Consider the following 22,806-nt stretch of genomic DNA (forward strand, 5'->3'; position numbering starts at 1 on the left):
CCAACCTTGCTTTCCAAAATACTGTAGACACAATAGTCAAACGGATTGGTATTCGGCCATGGTGTGCTGGAAATGAAGCGAGGAACCCCATTTTGTAACCATTCTTGGGTGGCGGGTGCTGAGTCTTGTAGGAATGTCCAAGCTCTGCGGCTAAAATGTTTGCGTGACCAATTCTTTAATATTTTCGCGATAATATTCTGTATTTATTCTGATGCCTCGGTCGATTAATAGGAGCGGAGAGCGACTATCGGCTGCTGTGGAGGCCCACACCATCACCATGGCCGGCCATTTTTCGGCCACTGCGACGCGGGTTTCGATAAAGTGGCTTCTTTACTTTTCGAACCATTCCTGCTGATGTTGCTGATTTCTTTCGTCCACTTCCTTGACGTCGGGCTACGCTACTAGCATCACGGTAACGAGCGATGGTACGAGACACAAAAGATTTATTCAAGTTAAATGCTGGAGTGCTCTAACGATAGTCACTTGTGGTTTTCCAGCACAATGTAAAGAAATCACACTATCACGCTTAAATTCCATCACGAATAACTTTTTTCAGTAGATTTCTCACCAAAATGCTTTTGTACGCTTGTAAACAATATAATGAGCTGTCACTGGAATAGTTTTAGCAGCTGTCGGACGAGTGGCTTAGAAATGACAGCAGTCTGAAGTTGGTTGCAGTTTTTTCATCTCACCCTGTATGGCATGTTACAAATTAGTTTTTATAGTATGCTAGCTGAAACCCGGTGCACTTGGCTACCCCTCTTGCTTTTATATGCATTGAAAATTTTACATACAAATATTTTGTGGTTTTTAAATATAAATAAAACAAATCCAAGAATTAAAAAAAACGTATTTGTTGTAATGCTTTAGGATATACAATATATATAGAAGAAAAGAAGCAACATGCTTAATCTAGTTCGTAAGTTATTGTAGGTAGCTATACATATCAACTTACGTACTTCCCGGTAATAATCGTTGCCTCAATTAATTTGTTGTGCAGTATTTTTTACTCTTAGCCTAGTTAGCCAAATTCTGTCACACATTCCAAACTTCATTGAAATTTGAAGAACATAGCGTGTACCAAACACACAGAATCAAACGGACAATTTATTCAATAACAATATCCAAATCTGTACCGACTTCAATATAATTTTACAAATTTTTTCAGATTTCATTGGAATTGCAGAAATATTGTGTGTTCGGTGCATCGAATTCATGAAATCGGTCGAAAATATGTATGTGAGACATATCCAATTCTGAATCGGTTTCAATATAATTTGACAAATTTATTTTTGTTCCAAATTCCGTTAAAAATTTCAAATTTCATTGAAATTGGAGACACAAAGCATGCATCGGTGCATCGAAATCGGTCGAATATACATATGGGAGCTATATCCAATTCTGAATCGATTGCAATATAATTTGGCAAATTTATGTTTGCTTCGAATTCCGTTACACATTCCAAATTTCATTAAAAGTAGAGACTGTATCTGTAATCGTTCAATAGATATGTGCATATAAAATGCAAATTTTTTGGAGGTACTTCCGAGTCTGATGCTATATCCCCAGTTCCAAGTGGAATTTCAAAAAATTATATAGCCGTTACTTTCAGGCGATGTTGTAGTATACTGGCAAATTTTCTGGAAAATCTGTTGGTGAGAGGAATAACCACATTTAAACTTCCCAACATAAGCGTACACATCTACTGTAATTAGGTAACAAAGAGCGAATCCCTGCTCAAAACAATCGTTTCGTCCCTTTATTTTGTTATAAAAGCCAAAAAATACAACAGAATATAAAGTCTTTCGTCTTCACTCGTTACCTTTACAAACAAGTTGAACAAATATTTTTACGAAAGCAGACAGTGTGTTGTGTTAAAAATAATAATAAAATAATAAATAAGTAACAATCATAGAAATATATTAGAATAGCTTATATGAATTCAATGTTTTTGTTCTGCCAAATGAAATGAAAGGGAAAAACGCTTTTTACTCTATATATGCGTCATGAAATGGCTACTTTCTTTCTATCAATCTCGGTTGAAATACGTCCAGCAAGTCCTAAAATTCACAAATTCGAAGAGGGCAACTACACAAGTGGTTTTAATTTCTGAGATTCCACTGTGCTTTGTCCGAAAGCGGATTGAATGCTTGTTGGTTTTGGGGCTATTGTGGTCACGTGGTAGCATTCTACAAAAAATTGTGAATATATAATATATACAATGCACTTTGCTGAAATAACATAAATTAATACCCTGCCACACATGTGTATGGAACTGATGAATCAGATTTTATGGGAATAATATATAACTGTCCCCAACAAATGATACGGCTGAGTGCTGCGATTTGTTCAATTCGAATTCAATACATATGGTCAGGTCAGGGTTTCTATTGTCGATTTGTCTTTTGGGCTTGTATCTCAGATTATGGCATTGTCATTTTGATTAGGTTCGGCCCACATTCGCTTACTCGGCTAGCCGCTTCTAAGACCAAGTGTACCCTGTCGACCTAAGCCTTCTTGTCTTTCAATGTAATCGCCTTTAGCAAATCTGCAACACAATAGCTGACATGTCCTTTGAATTGTTTGTCCTTTCTTAGGATTGATCCCAACACGCATATGCCCACAATAGCTCAATGGCTGGATGGGAGTGCGAGTGTATGTCATAATGATTGTCTACAGCATTCCCGTCATTGTCCACGGATGCTTGAGGACGACCGATATGATGATTTCTCGGGATTCAAGTGACATTCCATCGAATTGGCAATACGATGTTGGCACTGTTGTTGCACACCCATGCGAAAGTATCGATTTTCAGGACGATGCAACACACATGTGTGTGCATGTTTGGCTGGGAATGAGAATGAGAATGCGAGTATGTAGGCATTGTTTTGATTTTCATTGAAATCTTCGATCTCGGAGATAGCACCCAAAAGTGCATTCAAATCGAAATGTGTGTGTGTGCATGTGTGTGTGTATGTGTTTATTTTAAATCGTTGGTGTTGTCGTTATGGACACACACACACTGCCGCACACAGTACTGCTTGAATTTGCACAGTTGCAGAGAACACTTTAAATTGTAACCTAATCTCTCAAGAAAATTTTGAAATTTAATTGCTGTGAATATCTGTTTGAATCTAAGAAATCTGTTATTGTTACGTTGCATAATCTTTGGCAGTTATTCTGCGTGGAGAAATCGCGGAAACCCCAGACGTAACGGTAGCATCAAAAAGGACAATGTCTTTCATTTTGTCATGGGGATATCTTCTTGTGTTCCATTCGTCTCCCTTGCCATAAGCCCATGGCAGGGGAATAGACGACAATGCCTGGGATTTGGGCTGAATGTTCAATGCAAATATTTGTATGTTTGTGTGTGTGAGTGATTGTTGTTTGCGCCCGAATGGGTGTTTATTGTCGTTTGTTCGACGGTAAGAAAGATGAAAACAGCGATTCGTTCTGAATATGCTGATTATTTGAAATGAGCTATCGACGAGGGCATGCTGCCCTCCGTTTGTTGGGGGCGGGGATGGACGAAAATGAATAGACGTTGCTTTCACAATCAACCGATTTGATTGATTTGTCATAGAATGCATTGTTCCCTGTTTTGGCGCTCTAATTGTGAGAGAGCATCGGAACAAAAGTATCCAAGAATTATGAAACGAATCCAACAACGAGAGCAAAAAACATGTAGGTCTATTTATTTAAATAAACATTCATTCTCGGGAAATTGTTGCAAGTTCTTTGCACAGTGTTTTGACTGCGACTATATAGATTTTCATTAGTAATAACATCAAACACTAATACAGTAGGACCGTGATTATCCAGAGATCGATGAGGTGAGGAAAATTAAACGCAGGTGATATCGTCAAATTGTTACTCGACATCAACATTTCTTCGACAAAAAACGTTAAATCCCAGCATTTTGTAATCAAATCGTGTTGGAATATCCACGATTTTCAAAATATTTTGGATGGAAATATATCCTTATAAACTGAATAAATTTGCAATAACGCCAACCAAAAATTGAATCGGTTCCCACCATAATGGGGATACATTAAAAATGCCGGCAAAATCACCATGTTGTGTCAATAAAATTTTCTCTTTCAACAAAGCAATTTAGGCTCATGTGTATTGGTCACCCGAATTATCCAATCTCCTATTCCGACTTAGAAAGGCATCGACGAAGCAAGACATTATACTTTGCTATTCGAAATTCCATTTCAAATTAACATTAGATACACATTTTTAATAGTCGGCCAGCCATAATAACTACAAGAAAACAGGAGGGTATGAGGGCATTAGTCCGCAGTCCATACTTAAGAATATGGAATTTGAGGATAAGCTGCTATTCCCAAAGGAACCTCTCACTTTTGTTTTTCTTTCACGAAAGCACAATTAAACCGAGCTCAAGTCCTTGACTATGAAACAAACAGACACATTTCTAAGCGATGTGAAACGGCTATAGGTGAGCACATGCATGTACACTGGTGGCCAAAACTAAAGCAACTTAAATCGCAAAGACAATAAATGTCCTGTAACTTTTACAAAAATGAACAAATCGTACTTCTTTTTCCAGTTTTAAATGAGGGGTTTAATTCACTTTCAAGAAACTAAAAATAAAAATACAAAAATAAGTTTGAACGAAAAATAATATGTGGAAAACTAAAATGACCCAATTTTTGCTTGGTCAAAACTAAAGCAACTTTTGATTTTTTATTTTAAAATAATTAAATTTTGGCTAGTAGTCGATAGCATAACCATTATTTTTGATAGCAGCTGCACACCTACGAGGCATTGAATCTATAACACGCTCAATTTGATCCTTGGGTGTGCCCAGACACCCCGAATTCTTTAGAAAATGTTGTGCTTATTTATTTCCGAATCTCTCTTGATCTTCCTATCTACGATACTCCAAAGGCTTTCTAAGGAGTTTAGGTCAGGTGATTGTGCCGGCCATAACAAAACATGAATTTTTGACTCCCGCAACCAATATTTGACAAGTTTTGATACAAGTTTGGGATCATTGTCATGCTGAAACACACAAATCAGCGCAATATTTTACTCAGCGTAAGGGAACAACGTGATGTCCAACACATGTTTGTAAACAAACCGATCCACAACTTCCTTTATTTTATGGATAGACCCAAGTCCATAGAAAGAAAAATAGCGCCACGCCATTTTTGACCCTCCCCCATGCTTCACCGTACCTTTGCAACACTGCGGCTTGAGTCCTTCATTTTTTGGTCTTCTCACCGTAAAATTTTTCACGTCTGAGCCTTTAATATTAAACGTAGACTCATCCCAGAAATAATGTTTTTTCCATTGAGCTTGATTCCACTTAATATTATCGTTTCCGAAAGCCTTTTTGATTTTTTCAGATATAAATGGTTTTTTGATGTCTTACGGGCACGCAGACCAGCTGCCACTACTCGTCTACGCACTGATCTCGAGCTTATATCCAATGATTGCTCTCTCACCAATCCTGTTGAACTCTGAAATAGTTGTTTTTTATTTCTCTCACAATTTGTGGATCAGTATGGGCTGAAGTTCTTCACGGCCTTCATCCGTTATGGACTGTTACTACTGATCCAGTTTCAAAAAACCGACTTAGTGCACAGACATAATTATGAAATCACATAAATATTTATGAAATATTTCTCGGAAATCATTTTCTGTGATATGTTGTTTTGATAATCACTGATAATTTGCTGTTTTATTCAGGTACAGTATTAGCTTCTAGCCATTTTAAAATTTTTTTGGCAGTACTTAAAAAACGAAAAGAAAAACACATACTGTTGTAAAAAACTTCTCAAAAAGGATTTATGACAAGCGAAATTGTCGAAGGAACCAAAAAGCGATAAATATCACAGTAAAAACCACTGAAATTGCAGCGGTTATATGAATGTACAACAGAGTTGCTTTTGTTTTGTCCAAGCCAAAATCGGGTTAATTGACTTTACCAAACATAATTTTTTATATAAAAATGAATTTTGGTTTTATGTTTTAGGTTTTAAAAAAGTGAATAAAGTACCTAATTTAAAACAAGAAAAACTTTCTCATTTTCTTAATTTTTGAAAAAGTTACAGGGCATTCATTCTCCTTGTAATTTCAGTTGCTTTAGTTTTGGCCACCAGTGTATGTATGAATGTATGTATGCATGTGCAGACAAACAAGCCATGGGTTCCGCTATTCATTATCCCGAGTAGGAAAGGTGTAAATGGGGTTGCTTTTGTTTTAAACGGAGTTGTTGCTGGTTTGTTTTTGTTGTTGCTAAAAGTTCATTACATGTGTAAAAATTGTGTGTATGTGTAGAGGCAGTTACGATTTGATGGGTTTGATAGGTGTGTATGTTGTTGTGATTTAATTTTGGTAAACATTAAGAGAATGTCGCTGGTGTCGGCGTCATATGTATGCGGGACGATGACAATACATACATACATACATATATACATAAGTACAAATGTATGTATGAAAGTATAGATGTGTGTCGCATCAATGACTGGGCTCTAAACAAAGACAAGGAGTGCCTTTCAAGTTGAACGCCTTTCAAGTTCGATTGTACCCCCAACCTGGTTACAATAGACAAAGGTGGATGTTATGTATGCTGGTGAACACACACACACACACACACTCACAAGCGTACACCTTGAATTCGCGGTTTGTTATATCGATGTATCCCGACAGTCTCTTAATTCACCTGTCCCATTCACATCAAAGCATGTTCACTTTGTAAAGATATGCGTGTGTATGTGCGAGAGAACCCACTTGGATTAACATTACATAATCATGCTTGCTGTATGGATTTGTATGTATGTCGTGTACGTGTACATGTGTGTGTGTGAGTGGGAGCTGAAATGTTTGTACACCGAGCATTGCCTCCGATATGGTGCTTCAAATAAAAATCAATATCGCCAAAAACTTATGTAAGTGACCTGTGGCAGACTCATTAAGACAACTCGCTACCTCTTTGGAAATTGTCCTGGCATTTGCTGCGACCAACAGCCATTGTTGTGGAGCATTAGCCGATGTTCAATATGACATATAGTTTGTGCCACATGCGCGGTGTCGGGTCGAAGAGCCGTATTTCGGCTGAGTCATAAACGGGCGTGCCCAATGCTCCACTTGCTCTCATTTTCCGGGCAACATGCTGACGCTAAGCGCTCTATTGTTTCGATCCGAACGGCTGAATGGCCATCCATTTCCGAGGAGGCAGCACCCTCGAAAAATGCAACGCCCGTATCATTTGTCTCGCTGTACAAACAACGCCCCCAAATTGGCCACAACGAGTGGCAACCAGCCAATCACAAGCACGGACATATATTTGTTTCGTTCCCACACACACACACTGCACACACTTCAAACAGCGGGGAGCACGAGCAGGCAGCCAACCTGCTTTCTTGTCTGCTGAAGCACGCACAACACACAACCAGCCAAGGGTAACTTTTGTGAGCACGCCAGGGCATTGTTTGTGTGCGCTCGAACTGCATGTGCGCCTCGATTGCAACGCCATGCAAGCACTGAGTGCCACTCTGCACTCTGGACATGCCCATGTCTTAAATGTGCGTCGACTGTCTAGCGAATGCTCCAATTTACATGTGTCTCCGTTGATATGTCTCCTCTCCGCAGGCGATTGGTTCTGATTCTTTTCTCTCGTACTCGGCCCTCGTTTTATTTGACGACTACCGTTTCTTCAGCAGAGATCACAATCTCATCTCAGCTGAACTCAGCTCCACCATCATTTGCTTATGTCTTGGGGGCCACTGCGGGGCTAGCGACGTTCATCCATAGCCTGCTTGGTCTCACGCCATTTTCGTGAAGAGCTACACAACACACATTGGCCAGCCGCCAACAACAAATACCTTCATATGTATGTTCAGCACTCACACGAACGGGCACGTTCAGATCCACCAGTATGCAGAGTTGTTTACAGCAAAGTTTGCATATTTTCTTAGTATCGTCGGAAATCGCGCGCGTTTAGACGCACTATCAACTTTGATCGCTTAATTCGTGTCGTTTGAGGGCATCGCTAGCTGTGCAAGCGGTTCTTCATCCAAATAGAATTACTTTAAAAGTCAATACTTTGTGGTGTTCAAGGGAATTGTGTACACCACCCCACTCTACTCCTCGGAACAGATGGAAAACGCCGAATTACGCGATTGATTCCATTACATACACAAATCCAATAAATAACCGTGTCCGCTGGTTGTGAGTGATCGGTTTGACGGTGAATGTGTCAATAATGTCGCCGACGGCATACCTTTGAGGCAATAGTTCCCTCGAAATGTTAGCAATTTGATCAAGTGACAACAAATATCAAGATTTCCGCCCAATCCAATGAAAAATTAAAAAAAAAAAAAAAAAGGCTATTCAAGTTCAACACCTTGAAGCTATCAACTGAGAAAAAGCTTTTCGAAATTAAAAAAAAAAAAAATTACAGACATAGAATTTTCACTCTTAAATTACAACGGAGCTATAATATTGATTTCAACGCTTAACATATCCATCCTCTGGTGCGACTACCTCTGGCGATGTCACTCAATCTGTCGTGAGTATTGATGACAAATATATTAAAGTTTCATCGGCTGGTTCCTCTTTAGCCAATTAAATGACAATCACCACCCAGAACCTGAAGGTACACATCGCAATGAGACGGGGATTAAACAAATGGTTTAATAGGTCAAATCTGAATCCTAATTTAAAAGCGAATAAATCTTCAAGACAACAGATTTATTTGGTTTACAGCGGGAGGTATACTTCTGATTGGTTTACTCGCGAAATGGGGGATAAAAATAATAGCGACATAAGGCCATACACGTTATATTGGGAATTACACGTAACATTGCAGATGCAATATCCACATCGCCATATTGGTCAAAATTTCTTCTTAATTTAACTAATAAACAATCCATTACCAATTCTGCATATCGAATTTCTTGAATAAATGAAAATACTCTGATTTTAGAATGTATTATTAAATGTGAACAATTCTCGAACATAAACGCAGGAGTGGGATCTTTAACTCATCGGTAAAATTAAGACACAAACTTATTAATAACAAGTTAAAAAGCAGTAAGTTCGACCGGGCCGAACTTTGAATACACTCCACCATTTGGAACGAATTTGGAAACTTTCAAAAAATAAAATCCGTTAAAATCTTAAAAATACTGAATATAGCAGTTATATTGGGGTCTATACGACATGGACCTACATAGACATTGTTTTTTATAAGCCATTACCATATTCAAATTCGAAACTTAAAAAAAAAAAAACGGTGAATAAAGTAGCTAAAATCATCAAAATAGCGTATATAGGGAGGTACCGTTATATGGGGGCTATACGAAGACGTGGACCTGCATAGACAATTTTCTGTTACAGGCTGTAGCATCCATTACGAACTTCAAATACGACATTTCAAACAATTTGGGTGAATATTGTACCTAAAATCGGCAAAATACCGAATATAGGGAGGTAGTGATATATGGGGCCTATACGAAGACCTGGACTTGTATAGACAATTTTCTGTCACAGACTGTAGTTCCCATTACGAACTCTAAATACGTAATTTGAAACTACTCAATACCGATACCGAATATCGGGAGGTACCGTTTATGGGGGCTATACGGAGACGTGGGCCTGCACAGACAATTTTCTGTCTTAAGCTGTAGTATCCATCACGAACTTCAAATAACAAATTTGAAACAATTCCGGTGAATAATGTCGCTAAAATCATCAAAATACCGAATATCCGGAGGTATCGTTATAGGGGGGTTATACGAAGACGTGGACCTGCACAGACAATTTTCTGTCTTTGGTTGTAGTATCCATTACGAACTTCAAATCACAAATTTGAAACAATTCCGGTGAATAATGTCGCTAAAATAGTAAAAATAGCCCATTTTCAATGCCAAAAGTCCTACAGACATAAAATACATTTGAGTAAAATTTTATCAATCTACTTCAATTCGTTCGGAAGCTAGAGTGATTTCCACAGACAGACAGACGGACGGACATCGCTAAATCGACATAGAATTTTATGCTGATGTATATATTCTTATATACTTTGTAGGATCTAAAATGTATATTTCGAGGTGTTACAAACGGAATGACAAACTTAATATACCCTCCATACTACGGTGGAGGGTATAAAAATTCTAAATTAAAGTTGGTAGCACTGTTGCTATAGGCAAGACTTAGCGACTATTTTATTTTGATGCAATCTAGTCGAAAAATGTCTTTATTTACGGAAATTATAGTCATTTTAAGTTTGCCGATTTTTGTCGGTAACTCAAGAAATAAGTTAGGGAATCCCACTCTCTTGGTGGCCACTGTGCATTCTTCATAACTTTCCAAAAGGTGCCACAAATGTTTTGTATGTAAAATCTCTAGTTGAATATGTGTAGGATGTTACCAATAAGTGACCTTAAGTAGTATTGGGGTCTTTTAGATCTGTGTGTAATGTGATACTTTTTTTACCTATGAAGTAGCTTGTAGCTTCTCTTAACACTTATTGGAGAACTATCAAGTGTATATAGTGTAAATGTATTTGTCTATCTAGCCATATGTGACTGTTGTGATCCATAGGACAATTGAGGTGAAGACAAATATTGTCTAGTGTCAGTCTGTTCAAATTATGTTGTAGTAGCCCATGTTATGACAGCAAACTTATTTTTCTACAATTTGCAAGTCAAATGACAGACAAGCAAAACTTTTGGTCTTTGTACGTAGGTGAACTAAACGAGCTTTTTTCTATAGGCAAATTTTGGTTTCGTTCAAGTTAGGCAATCAAAAAATATCATTCGTTCATTCACAACACTTAAACACATATATTATCCTGTGTCTAAACTCTAACCCCACAGAAAAATCTGCGTCGATTGTCCTGTAGAGAGACGTCCAAATCTAAAAAAAACTGTCTTTGGTCCATCTCAATCACTAAAGGCTTCTATTCTGACCCTTACTTAGGGCAGGTTTGGGTCATAACTGTGACATGTAGTAATTATAAATTAAAAAGGACACACATAGATGATTCGATTCAGTTCGGCGAGATAGGTAGATCCTTATGTAAAATTGTGGGTCTTGAACCAATATTTCGAGGTGTTACTTTTGATGTTGGGTAAAAAACAACTTGTAGTAATGCACTTACCTATTTCCTGGAAGTTCCAAATCGTATGTGGATTAGGTTGATATTTCCGTCAAACTCATTCACACTTTTTTTGTTTAAAATCCAAAACCAACAGAGGCAATCATTTCTAGAAATATAAGCAAATTTTTATTTTTGAAACATAAACCAATTTTCGACAGAAGGGCAACAGGTAAAAGGAGCTTTCACTTCAAGACGAAAAAAGTAAAGGAACTCAAATAAAAACTTGATTGTCTGGATAGCAATTGCTTGTCTGCCTTGAACAAGAGTTCTGTTGCATTTTACAATCTATGCCCGTGAAGATAAATTGTAAAATATAAATGCAATGTGTTGGTGCGCAAGGGGTTAATTGAAAAATAGTTTTTTTTAATATTAATGATTTTTACCATTTTTTTGGATAAATCAACGTATTTTTAAATTAATTTAAATTAAATTAATTAATTAAATTAATTTAACAGGAAAATGACACAATTTCCCGACGAGGACGAATAACCAGAGTGGCGGTTTCGGTAGGGAAACTGCATGGAAAATGCTGAATTGCACAAAAACTATGCTAGCTGCGTCATTGAGGCGGGTCTTAAATGAAAGGTCTCGAGGAGTACTTTCTGGCTATATAAGCCTTATATTCCCAACTGATTTCAGATAATCGAATTTTTTCGATTTTCTAACCAAAGTGGCGGTTTCGGTAGGGAAACTGCATGGAAAATGCTGAATTGCACAAAAACTATGCTAGCTGCGTCATTGAGGCGGGTCTTAAATGAAAGGTCTCGAGGAGTACTTTCTGGCTATATATGCCTTATATTCCCAACTGATTTCAGATAATCGAATTTTTTCGATTTTCTAACCAAAGTGGCGGTTTCGGTAGGGAAACTGCATGGAAAATGCTGAATTGCACAAAAACTATGCTAGCTGCGTCATTGAGGCGGGTCTTAAATGAAAGGTCTCGAGGAGTACTTTCTGGCTATATATGCCTTATATTCCCAACTGATTTCAGATAATCGAATTTTTTCGATTTTCTAACCAAAGTGGCGGTTTCGGTAGGGAAACTGCATGGAAAATGCTGAATTGCACAAAAACTATGCTAGCTGCGTCATTGAGGCGGGTCTTAAATGAAAGGTCTCGAGGAGTACTTTCTGGCTATATATGCCTTATATTCCCAACTGATTTCAGATAATCGAATTTTTTCGATTTTCTAACCAAAGTGGCGGTTTCGGTAGGGAAACTAACACTTCGGTAGGGAAACTAACTAACACTTTGGTTAGAAAATCGAAAAAATTCGATTATCTGAAATCAGTTGGGAATATAAGGCATATATAGCCAGAAAGTACTCCTCGAGACCTTTCATTTAAGACCCGCCTCAATGACGCAGCTAGCATAGTTTTTGTGCAATTCAGCATTTTCCATGCAGTTTCCCTACCGAAACCGCCACTTTGGTTAGAAAATCGAAAAAATTCGATTATCTGAAATCAGTTGGGAATATAAGGCATATATAGCCAGAAAGTACTCCTCGAGACCTTTCATTTAAGACCCGCCTCAATGACGCAGCTAGCATAGTTTTTGTGCAATTCAGCATTTTCCATGCAGTTTCCCTACCGAAACCGCCACTTTGGTTAGAAAATCGAAAAAATTCGATTATCTGAAATCAGTTGGGAATATAAGGCATATATAGCCAGAAAGTACTCCTCGAGACCTTTCATTTAAGACCCGCCTCAATGACGCAGCTAGCATAGTTTTTGTGTAATTCAGCATTTTCCATGCAGTTTCCCTACCGCCAACACCACTCCGGTTATTCGTCCTCGTCGGGAAATTGTGTCATTTTCCTGTTAAATTAATTTAATTAATTTATTTAATTTAAATTAATTTAAAAATACGTTGATTTATCCAAAAAAAATGGTAAAAATCATTAATATTAAAAAAAAACTATTTTTCAATTAACCCCTTGCGCACCAACACATTGCATTTATATTTTAAAATTTATCTTCACGGGCATTTACAATCTTACATTTACGTCCTCCGCGACTTGAATACACTAAATCAGAATTTTTAAAAATTTGGCAGATTTAAAGAAGAATATATAAAAAGCTGTGGTTGTTCCACATACCTTGATGCGACTGTGTTTTTGTTTTCCTTAATGTGCTGCATTATAACTGTTACAAGAGCCTTATCTCTACAGAGGGTAGAGATCATTTGCTGTGAAGGAAAGAAGGTTAACTCGTTCCGGCCTAGCCTACAAAAGTATCTAATTTTGGATTTTCATAACTCTTCTAAATGCGAAATAATTTCCTGATTTCCTTAAAACTTCGCAGGTGTGAAGAAGGGAAATGTGGGTCCGCTTCTGCTGGTACCTCCACACAAACTATTAACATTTTCCCAATTGTTACATATCTCTTTTTTACGAGTTATCCGACTCATGTGGCTCCCAAATATTTGCTGCGTTTTTTGAGTAAAACGTCTAATATTATGATACCTGCTGCCCTGCTGTAACTTTTAAACAAGCTGACTCATTTTTTATATTTCAAAAATTTCTTTTGTTTGTTTTTGTTACAATTGGAAAATAAATTTTAACGACCTTTTAATCGGCTAAAGTTACAGATTAGGCCTGCTGGCGTACTCACGATACAATGATGCAATTTGTTTTTATTTTTCTCATTGCCTACCATGGTTTAAATACATGTCCTCTCCGATACATACATACATACATACATACATTTTACAAGATTTATCTGGCAAAGGACTCAACATATCTGGATATAAACTAATTAATTAAGGGATAAGTGTTGAAACGGCTTTGAAACAATGTCAAACATCACAGAACAATGTCAAACATCACAGACGGAGTCATAAAAATCAATAGAATTCGTTAGTATTATAGACAGACAATGTATGGAAACGTTATCAAATATTTTATTTTATATGTATTTAAATTAGGGGAAGTAATAGTTCGCTTACAGTTCTCCGAATTTTTTACACCTAGTGAATTTTGTAAATCCAGTGAATTAATATTATATGTCATAAGGAAGCTTAAATATACAGTTGATAGCGATGACATTTGTCATGCTCTCCAATGAATAAGTGGGTCCGCGGGTTCCGCTTCCTAATGAAGCGACTCTAAACGTAATTAATTCGAAAGAAAGCATCAGTTTTGTGTCCGCTGATTTGTTAAATATAAAATGGATTCAATGCTTAAAACACGGCAAATTTGAAGAACAAAATCACCAGTCGCTCTCGAAAACTGTTATCAACGTTGCATTTTGATGCTAGGCAGGTAGGATAGTCGACCTTAACTGAGCTTCAGAGAGGTGCTCAGATTTTGGCTGATTTTATCTATCTCTTCACAAAATTAGAAATGTATAGCGAAGCGTTTCCCTTGGTGTCCGTTGAAGCGCTTTCAGGTCGTTAATTTTTTATGTGTTTAATTATTGTTTTTCTTCTAAAGGCATATTCGACGAAAGGAGTTGCTATCTTCGTCGATTTTTTTAAATAAAATAACTAAAATATGGTCACAAAGCTGTTTTAGCTACTCAGACTAGTTTACTTTTTAAATTACCAATATATATGTAAGAGTCCTGAAAACATTTTTGGAGGAGGTCCTTTTTTTGCAGCTGTGGGTAGATTAAACTGACGAGTGAAGCAATAAACTTAAATTATCATGTAAAAATGGTCTCCAATCCACCCCGTTTCAAAGGACTTTTGCTGCCGTTGTCATAGAGATTCGGGGAAACAAAGTGGTCGGGGTGCTTAGAAAATGTCCTAAAAATTTGTCCTGAGAATGGATAAGACCAAAACGGAAGGATGGCAGCTATTCACTCCTGATGTCCCTACATACCATTCTCTGTTTTACATTTCATTTTTCCATTTCTGAGAAGATTCTTCTAGTCTATTTATGGTTCTGCAATCAAATGATAGCCACCTTTTATTTATGCCATTGTAGAGGCATCTAACTTCGTTAAAGTGGCAGTTACTCGTCCTATTTTTCGTTTCGGTGCGATCGATTGCTGCCATCGTAAATATGCAGTTGGGTAAAAGTGTAGCCAATGTCCCTGCTAACGAGTGTGGAAGCTCGCGAATTATGCCCTGAAAAACATTAGGAGGCATTCCGTACAAAGGAGCGCGAAAATGAAATCACATGGCGATTTAATTTAAGCAAGACACGGCCAGCGATTAAGCGAACAAAATGATTCAACGGGTGATGGGAAATTGACACTCTGCTGCCCGGCACATTCGGCAGCAATGGTAACAGCCATCGACTGGGACATTGAACGACATGGAAGCGATGCCACAGCAGAACCAACTTCGTGGAGTCGCCTGTGCAGCTCACTCCATATCAGGGGCTAGTTGTCTGCCAGTGTTTGTATGTCGGACTGTGATTGTCTGTCTGGGCCTGAATGCCTTTGGGATGTTTGCTGAATGCAACACGAATAAGCGGCTCAGCATGTGGCTAAGCCGATCATAATTCTTGTTTGTCAGCCCCAAACTGAGCTAGAGACCAGCAGCTTTTGTTGCCTTTGTGTCCGGATCTTTTTATTTAAACCAAACACATTTATACAGAAAATATTTGTTCATGTGTCAAGTGACTTGAGGCAATTTGCTCCTACTGTGGCCTCAAATACGCGCGTCCCTCTGCTCGTTGTCAGACCTGCTTAAGGATTAGCCTCCGAAGCTCTTAGTGAGCCGCTCTGACCGAGTGCAGATGAATGTGTAATTTAGCTGTGAAGTTATAAATATTCACGATGATATCTATTAACGTGGAGTTTCAACTGCGTCCATCCTACCGTCCGATCGACGGAGCTTCGGTGTCGTGAAGTTGTGATATGCGATGCCAGGCATGGCTGAGTGTCAGTGTCCATGCGAATGGCTAGGAACAGCGACTACGGCGGCGGCAGCTGCGGCTGCGGCATACATTGGCAGACAGCATGGAACCAACCACTGATGTCTCCCGGAAAACCATTTGTACGTGTGTGTATATCGTTGCAGTTGCCTCTTCGGCATTTCGCTCAGTGCAGGAACGAGTTCAGGATGACCCAACGTGGACATAATTCCCCACGACAGGCTATAAAAGTTTGAATTGCAAAGTGTGTGAATGCAACGGACAAGGGTGTAAGAACAATTTGTAAACCCATTTGATAACAGCAGGATGCACTACTGTAGGCCCATGGCTTGCCGTTCGTTCCCTTGCGCTTGCGGATGTGACAGTTCTACATGGGAACGAGGCAAGTCGCAGCCCTACAATGTAGCTCCTTATTAGGTAGGTGCGCGAGTGTGTCTGTGTGTATGCATGGTGAACATGTGGCACTTAATAAGGATTAAAACCACCAGGTATCGTCGTTCGGAATATGTTTATCACTGGAGTGGTCATTCATAATTGTCTCCTGTCCCCTGTCCCCTCACACATTTGGGTTCGCACTTCATCAATGCCGATTTGACCGAAATAATGGGGCAGAGCTGACTGACGAGCTATTCCTTTGCGACACACACTCATGAAAATCAATAGATCTGGTGCCCCTTATCAGGTTAGCGCTCCATCAACGGCTATGACAGTATTCATAACGTTTTTCTTCCTCTTCAGGCCACAATGGGCATCATTAGAATCCAATTGTTGGCATCTTTGGCATTGTCACTTCAATGCCAGAAACAACATTTCCAAATGCCAACTTGCTAGCTTGTTTGTCCAGCAGTCAGCCAGCCGGCCCAGGGCTATTATCGGCAACTATTCAAACTGTAAACTGTGTCTTAAACACTTACTTCATTTAATCCATCTCAAGTGTATTTAACAACTTAACAAAGCCAACAACAAAGGCATCGAAGGGATTGAAAAGGGCCAACAAAAGCAATTCCAAATAGAACACAATGGACCAGTCAGCCAAACATTCGATCAAGGACTTGTGGAGTGACTGCGGCAAAGTGCCACCCCTTTCCGCCGCATTGGCAGTCATTGGCAGCATTAACATGGGTCATCGTTTGAGCAGACCCATGAATACCAAGCACAGCCAAGTGGAGTGGGGCAAAGCAAACATATGCCGGCGACATGTGCAAACAATACGTAATTCGAACTGCCGTTACGAGTGTGTCCAGTCGTCATCGCGTCATCCGTTAGTTATGCGTTATCCAGCCAAATGGAGTGTCGATATATGTCAATTAAAGGAGAGGGGATGGTGGTGGTGCGCTCCTTTCGCATCTCCTCGTCTCTTTTGGTGTTTCATCCAAGAGACCCCTGACGTTGTAAGAGCATATACACCATTTGTATCTTGGGTTTTGCGATAGATCCAAAAATCTAGTTTCTATCAGCAAGGGTCGATTTTGAACAGATTTCATAACAGAAGCATCCTATGTGACCTCGTTGTTTTTAGTTTTGGGAATGTGATCCAAAAGCAACCCTGCATTTTTTGATGTGGAATAATTTGGCTACTGCCCTTCCTTTTCTACTGCCTCTCATTGCCACGTGTGACAAGGATATTATAACAACTCTCTAATAATGCTCAGTAACTCACAATCGATTTAGTAAAGGTTATGTTGACAATGGAGTTATTTTTCAATCAGTTTTAATTAGTTATGCCACTAAATAAAACATTTTTTAATTATAAACATTAGTGGGTTTTTCTTGCTGGATTTCAGTCAATATCGTTCTATGGCCTCTCGTAACTTGATTGGTTTAGAGGACAAGTTCCCTCAAACATTTTAAATACACACTTCGAATTGGTGTTGTCTTTGGCATGGATTTTCGTTCGACATACCTAAGGTGGATGTTATTTAAAAATATTTGAATATAGTCCCTATTTACACGAAACAAGTCTCTGCGTGTAATAGAAAAGAATCGAAAAAATTGTGGGTACTGGCAATTTTCTCTCAATTTCTATTGCGTTCTTTTTTTGTATGGAAATGTCAGCTGCTAATGGATTATTAATAAACAATCGAAGGAGTAAATGGATAATTGTTGTAAAACACAAGTACATCGATAGTGTTTTGTTTTTCTTTATCCAAAGTAAAGCAGCAATGCCAGAAAAGTCATTGTTAAAAAAGAAGAAAACTTCCGAATTGCCTTGCATAGGTGCAACCGACAAGTTTAAGAGAGAGAGAGAGCGACAAAAATCGTCGCAAGTGAACTCGCCTAATCTAAGTCAGGATATATTATGAAATGTGGGTCCGCTTCTGCATGTCGATAGAAGCATGGCACAATTGCAGAAGGTAGAACAAAGCTGCCCCCTCAATATTTTTTTCTTTTGGTGCCCTTATGCTGTCAAAACATATACATATACACATTTTGTGTATATGTGTGTATTGTTTTGAATAAAAAATACAATAATTTGAAATTATTTCAAATTCGGTTGAGAATAAATGCATATTTTCGACGTTAATTGCACAACTTTGGGATATAACGGCATTGTCATAATATTTAAGATTCAATCTTGTGGAATAACCCCAATTTTCCATGCTTGTTTCGCGGGTTTTTTCCCAATATAAGAATTTTGTTAAAAAATGAAAAATAAACAGAACCAACTGTTGCGTATTTAAAAGTCAATTTGACACTGTAGGACTCCAGTACAGAGTTGCATTTTTCTAGTTTCTTTCAAGTTGAGCAACTTTTTTTTATTGAGCCATGGATACAAAGGTGAATGTGAAAGAAAGCTCTATTCCAAACCAGTTTTTTAAATCCTCAATTTATTTAGTTAAATCATACAAGTAAAAAAACATTAAGTTCGGCCGGGCCAAACTTTCAATACCCTCCAACTTAGGGTAAAAGAAACATTAGAAGAAATGTGGCAAAAACCATTAAAATGCCGAATATCGGGAGGTACCGTTAAATGGGGGCTACACCAAAACGTGGACCTATAATTACAATGTTTCGCCACACGAACTAGGACCCATTATGACCCACAAATACCAATTTTTAGACAAATCAGTGAAAAAATGTGGCAAAAACCATCAAAATACCGAATATCGGGATGTACCGTTATATGGGGGCTATATCAAATCATGGACCCATGCATGCAATGTTTCGCCATCGAAGCTGGAACCCATTATGACCAACAAATACCAATTTTCAGACAAATCCGTGAAAAAAAGGTTGCAAAAACCATCAAAATACCGAATATCGGGAGGTACTGTTATATGGGGGCTATACCAAATCATGGACCCATACATGCAATGTTTCGCCACCGGAGCTGGAAACCATTATTACCCACAAATACCAATTTTAGACAAATCCGTGAAAAAATGTGACAAAAAAACTAAAATACCGAATATCGGGAGTTACCATCATATGGGGGCTATACCACAACGTGTTTTGCCACACGCTCAGGGACCCGTTATGACCCACAAATACCAATTTGCAGACAAATACGTGAAAAAATGTGGCATGAGTCATCAAAATACCGAATATCGGGAGGTACCGTTATATGGGGACTATACTAGAACGTGGACCGATATATCTCATTTTCAATACCAACCATCCTAGACACAATGCAAATAACTCTGATAAATTTTAGCGCTCTACGTCAAATAATGTGGGCTGTATCGTGATTTCAACAGACAGATAGACGGACATCGTTAAATCTACTTAGAATTTTATGCTGATTATGAATATATATACTTTCCAAGGTGGAGGGTATAAACATCGAAAAGCACATGCGTAACGGTGTCTTATCGACATACAGCAGAAGGACCAATATTTTGTAGAAAGAGTAGTGGTAAACACTATGAAAACTACAATGTTGAATGGCGTATGTACATTCAAACGAAAGTAAATTTGGTTTTATCCCTCATCCGAGGTGCGCGTTTTGTTCACGAGTTGAAATTTGCACAGAAAACTGGAAACAAAAGCAAAGACCTAAAATGTTAAAGACTTGACAAAATGCATTTGGAGCAAATGGTTTTCGACTACAATACATAGAGTAACAGCTCATGGCAGAGACATGTTAATATAAAAACTACAAATAGAGACACGGATAACAAATAAAAATTTGAAAAATCCAAAATTTTGGTTTTAAAAATTCTATTCCATAGGCCTTCCCGAAAATTTGCATATTGCCTTAGCGGTTTAAATCAGTTAGCATTGGTAACTATGTCGTTATGATATCGTAACAACAGAGGTATTTTCACAGGGTTACCATATTTTGACTCTGTCTTGTCCTATCTTTACACAAAAGAGGCAATATTTTAAAAAGGTGTGTATCGGCAGAAAAAATGTTTGACAAGTGTCTCTCCAGCCGAATTTAAAAATAGAAAAATCCAAAAATATGTTCAAAATTTCAACATCAAGGCCTATTTAAGGTCGGCCAGTAGGACCATCTGACTACTAAGTTTTATGTCAAAATATATTTTGAATAAAAAAACAAAATTGTGACGTTCTTGTCAAAAAAAATTTCGAAATAATTAAAATTATTAAAGGAACTTGAAGACAAATCTATATGAATTATAAATAAACAAGAAATTTTGTGAATTTGAAAAGTTCCAGGAAGGGGTACATTTTTTTCATTTCCAAAGGATGAAATGTCGAAGGCAGAATGGAGTAACGTTTGCCAGGTAGAATTTAAAGCAACGACTTCTGTATGCTCTGAATTAACCCGTTTATACGGCATGATTTGTCCGTTTATTTTAATGGCAATTTATTCGAAAATATATGAAATTCTCACAAATATGAATAGAAGAGATTGTTGTTTCTATTCTATTTTCATTCATGTTTTCAACTTTTTGTGTAAATGTTGACCAAGGCCTATGTAAGGTCGGTCAGGAAGCGAATTGGTAAAAAATACAGCTCTGTCTGTTAATTTTAATGACATTTTTTATTTTTATCCAGGCGAAATTGTTAATTGCGCACAAATTTGTTAATTGCCAACAAAGAAAAACAAAACCAAGAGGAAAACACCATGTATCAGAATGCCGACTTCTGTGTGGGAGGTATGATTTTTATGCATTTTATGAGAGATAAAATTATTCAAAATGTTGACCCTTTGTGGCGGAGGTTATGTTATACCTATAAATTATTCATACAGAGTGATAAAAAACTGCAACAAAGTCAAACGCCATAATTTGTTTTTTTTTTAATTTGATTGAATGTAAGCATAAAGTGTCGGATTCAAATTTTAGAATTAGTTTAAATTTGTTCGAATTGGTCACCGTTGGCACGAATTATGGCCTTCAAACGGCCAATGAAACCGTCACACGCTGCCCGAATGTTGCTCTGCGGTATTTTGGCCCATTCCCGGCGAAGCGCTGGCTTGAGGTGATCGACACTTTGGTATTTTTGGTGCCAACCTTGCGTTGCAAATTACTCCAGACACAATAGTCCAACGGAATGGTATCCGGAGATTTTGGATTTGGAACCTCATTTTGTAACCATTTTTGGGTGCCGCGTGCTGAGTGCGATGGTACAGAGTCCTGCTGGAATGTCCAAGATCTGCGACCAAAATGTTTGCGTGCCCAAGGCTTTCATACACCCTCCAGAATATTATCGCGACGATATTCTCTTCCAGATATCACCGCATAACAACGTCGAAGTGTTCAGAGCATACAGAAGAAGGCAATGACTACCTCCAAAATTGGGTGTTGTTCAATTTATAGAAAGCATGGACAATAGCCTAATTATTAATATTTGGCAAGATAGTTAGAGTTCTTTAAAGTCAGATATGGTCTGTTTGACAGTTTTTTAGGTTTTCGACTGACGAAAGTTGTAAACGTCATATACCAGTATAAAAGGTATAAAAGAAAGAAAAGGTATAAAATGTCATAAACTTCTAAAATACTATAATATCCCACATAATACTTCCCAATTTGGTTGGTAAACGTTAAGGTCGTATTATTCGTTGATCTTAATGAGGTTACTTTCCTTGTGTGTGTCTTCAAAATATGGCAAAGTTACTGTAGGGAGCATAAAACCTCTAGCTGGAGTTATTTTAACCCAAGACAGAAAACTGTAAAGATTGGGCAAAATGCACATTGCCTTCTAATGTCTCGATCAAGCAATATATGGTCGACGACATGCCAAAAATGCATTAACAAATATGTTATTCTGATCTATCTCATTATATGCCTTTGTATTCAACCACCAAAAATATTCTTTCAACAACTCTTATTATTTGGTAGGTTTAAAAATTGACATTAAAATTAACAGACAGAGCTGTATTTTTTACCAATTCGCTTCCTGACCGACCTTACATAGGCCTTGGTCAACATTTACACAAAAAGTTGAAAACACGAATGAGAATAGAAACAACAATCTTTTCTATTCATATGTGTGAGAATTCCATATATTTTCGAATAAATTGCCATTAAAATAAACGGACAAAATTTTTGAAAAAAGGAATCATTTTACTATGAATTACGAATCATGCCGTATAAACGGGTTAATTCGTGTACCTAATTCTGAGAGCGAACAACATGATTAAAAGTGCAATGAGAACATAGCATTAAACATAGATGGTCTGTCAGAAATTCTGACGTATATGGCATGCTTTTCCGACATAGCATACGTACGTCCAAATAATAAAGGTAAACCTACCAAATAATAAAAGTTTCAGGAAAGTAACCTCATTAAGATCAACGAATAATACGACCTAAACGTTTATCAACCAACTTGGGAAGTATTATGTGGGATATTACAGTATTTTAGAAGTTTATGACATTTTATACCTTTTCTTTCTTTTATACCTTTTATACTGGTATATGACGTTTACAAC

The 22,806-nt window shown here is 37.7% G+C and overlaps 2 protein-coding genes across 3 annotated transcripts in view; one reads left to right on the plus strand and one right to left on the minus strand.

Moving 5' to 3' along the window:
* The window catches only part of LOC131803074 (transcription factor sem-2), an 86,902-nt gene that overhangs the window by 43,428 nt on the left and 20,668 nt on the right, over nt 1–22,806 (plus strand). The window contains exon 1 of one of the 2 annotated variants that reach the window (XM_059124003.1): nt 7,663–8,542. The exons of the other annotated variant lie outside the window; for it this stretch is intronic. The gene's annotated coding sequence lies outside the window, so the exon portion shown is untranslated. Of the gene's footprint in view, nt 1–7,662; nt 8,543–22,806 lie in introns of those variants that run through there. 2 annotated transcript variants of the gene reach the window in all.
* LOC131803073 (uncharacterized) overlaps nt 11,217–22,806 on the minus strand; it is a 104,256-nt gene continuing 92,666 nt past the window's right edge. Inside the window, exon 12 of the mRNA XM_059124002.1 lies at nt 11,217–11,243. Coding sequence (XP_058979985.1) covers nt 11,238–11,243 — 6 coding nt within the window. The 3' untranslated portion in view covers nt 11,217–11,237. The remainder of the gene's footprint in view (nt 11,244–22,806) is intronic.

This window comes from Musca domestica, unplaced genomic scaffold (assembly GCF_030504385.1).
Source record: "Musca domestica strain aabys unplaced genomic scaffold, Musca_domestica.polishedcontigs.V.1.1 27, whole genome shotgun sequence".
Classification (NCBI taxonomy): Eukaryota; Metazoa; Arthropoda; class Insecta; order Diptera; family Muscidae; genus Musca; species Musca domestica.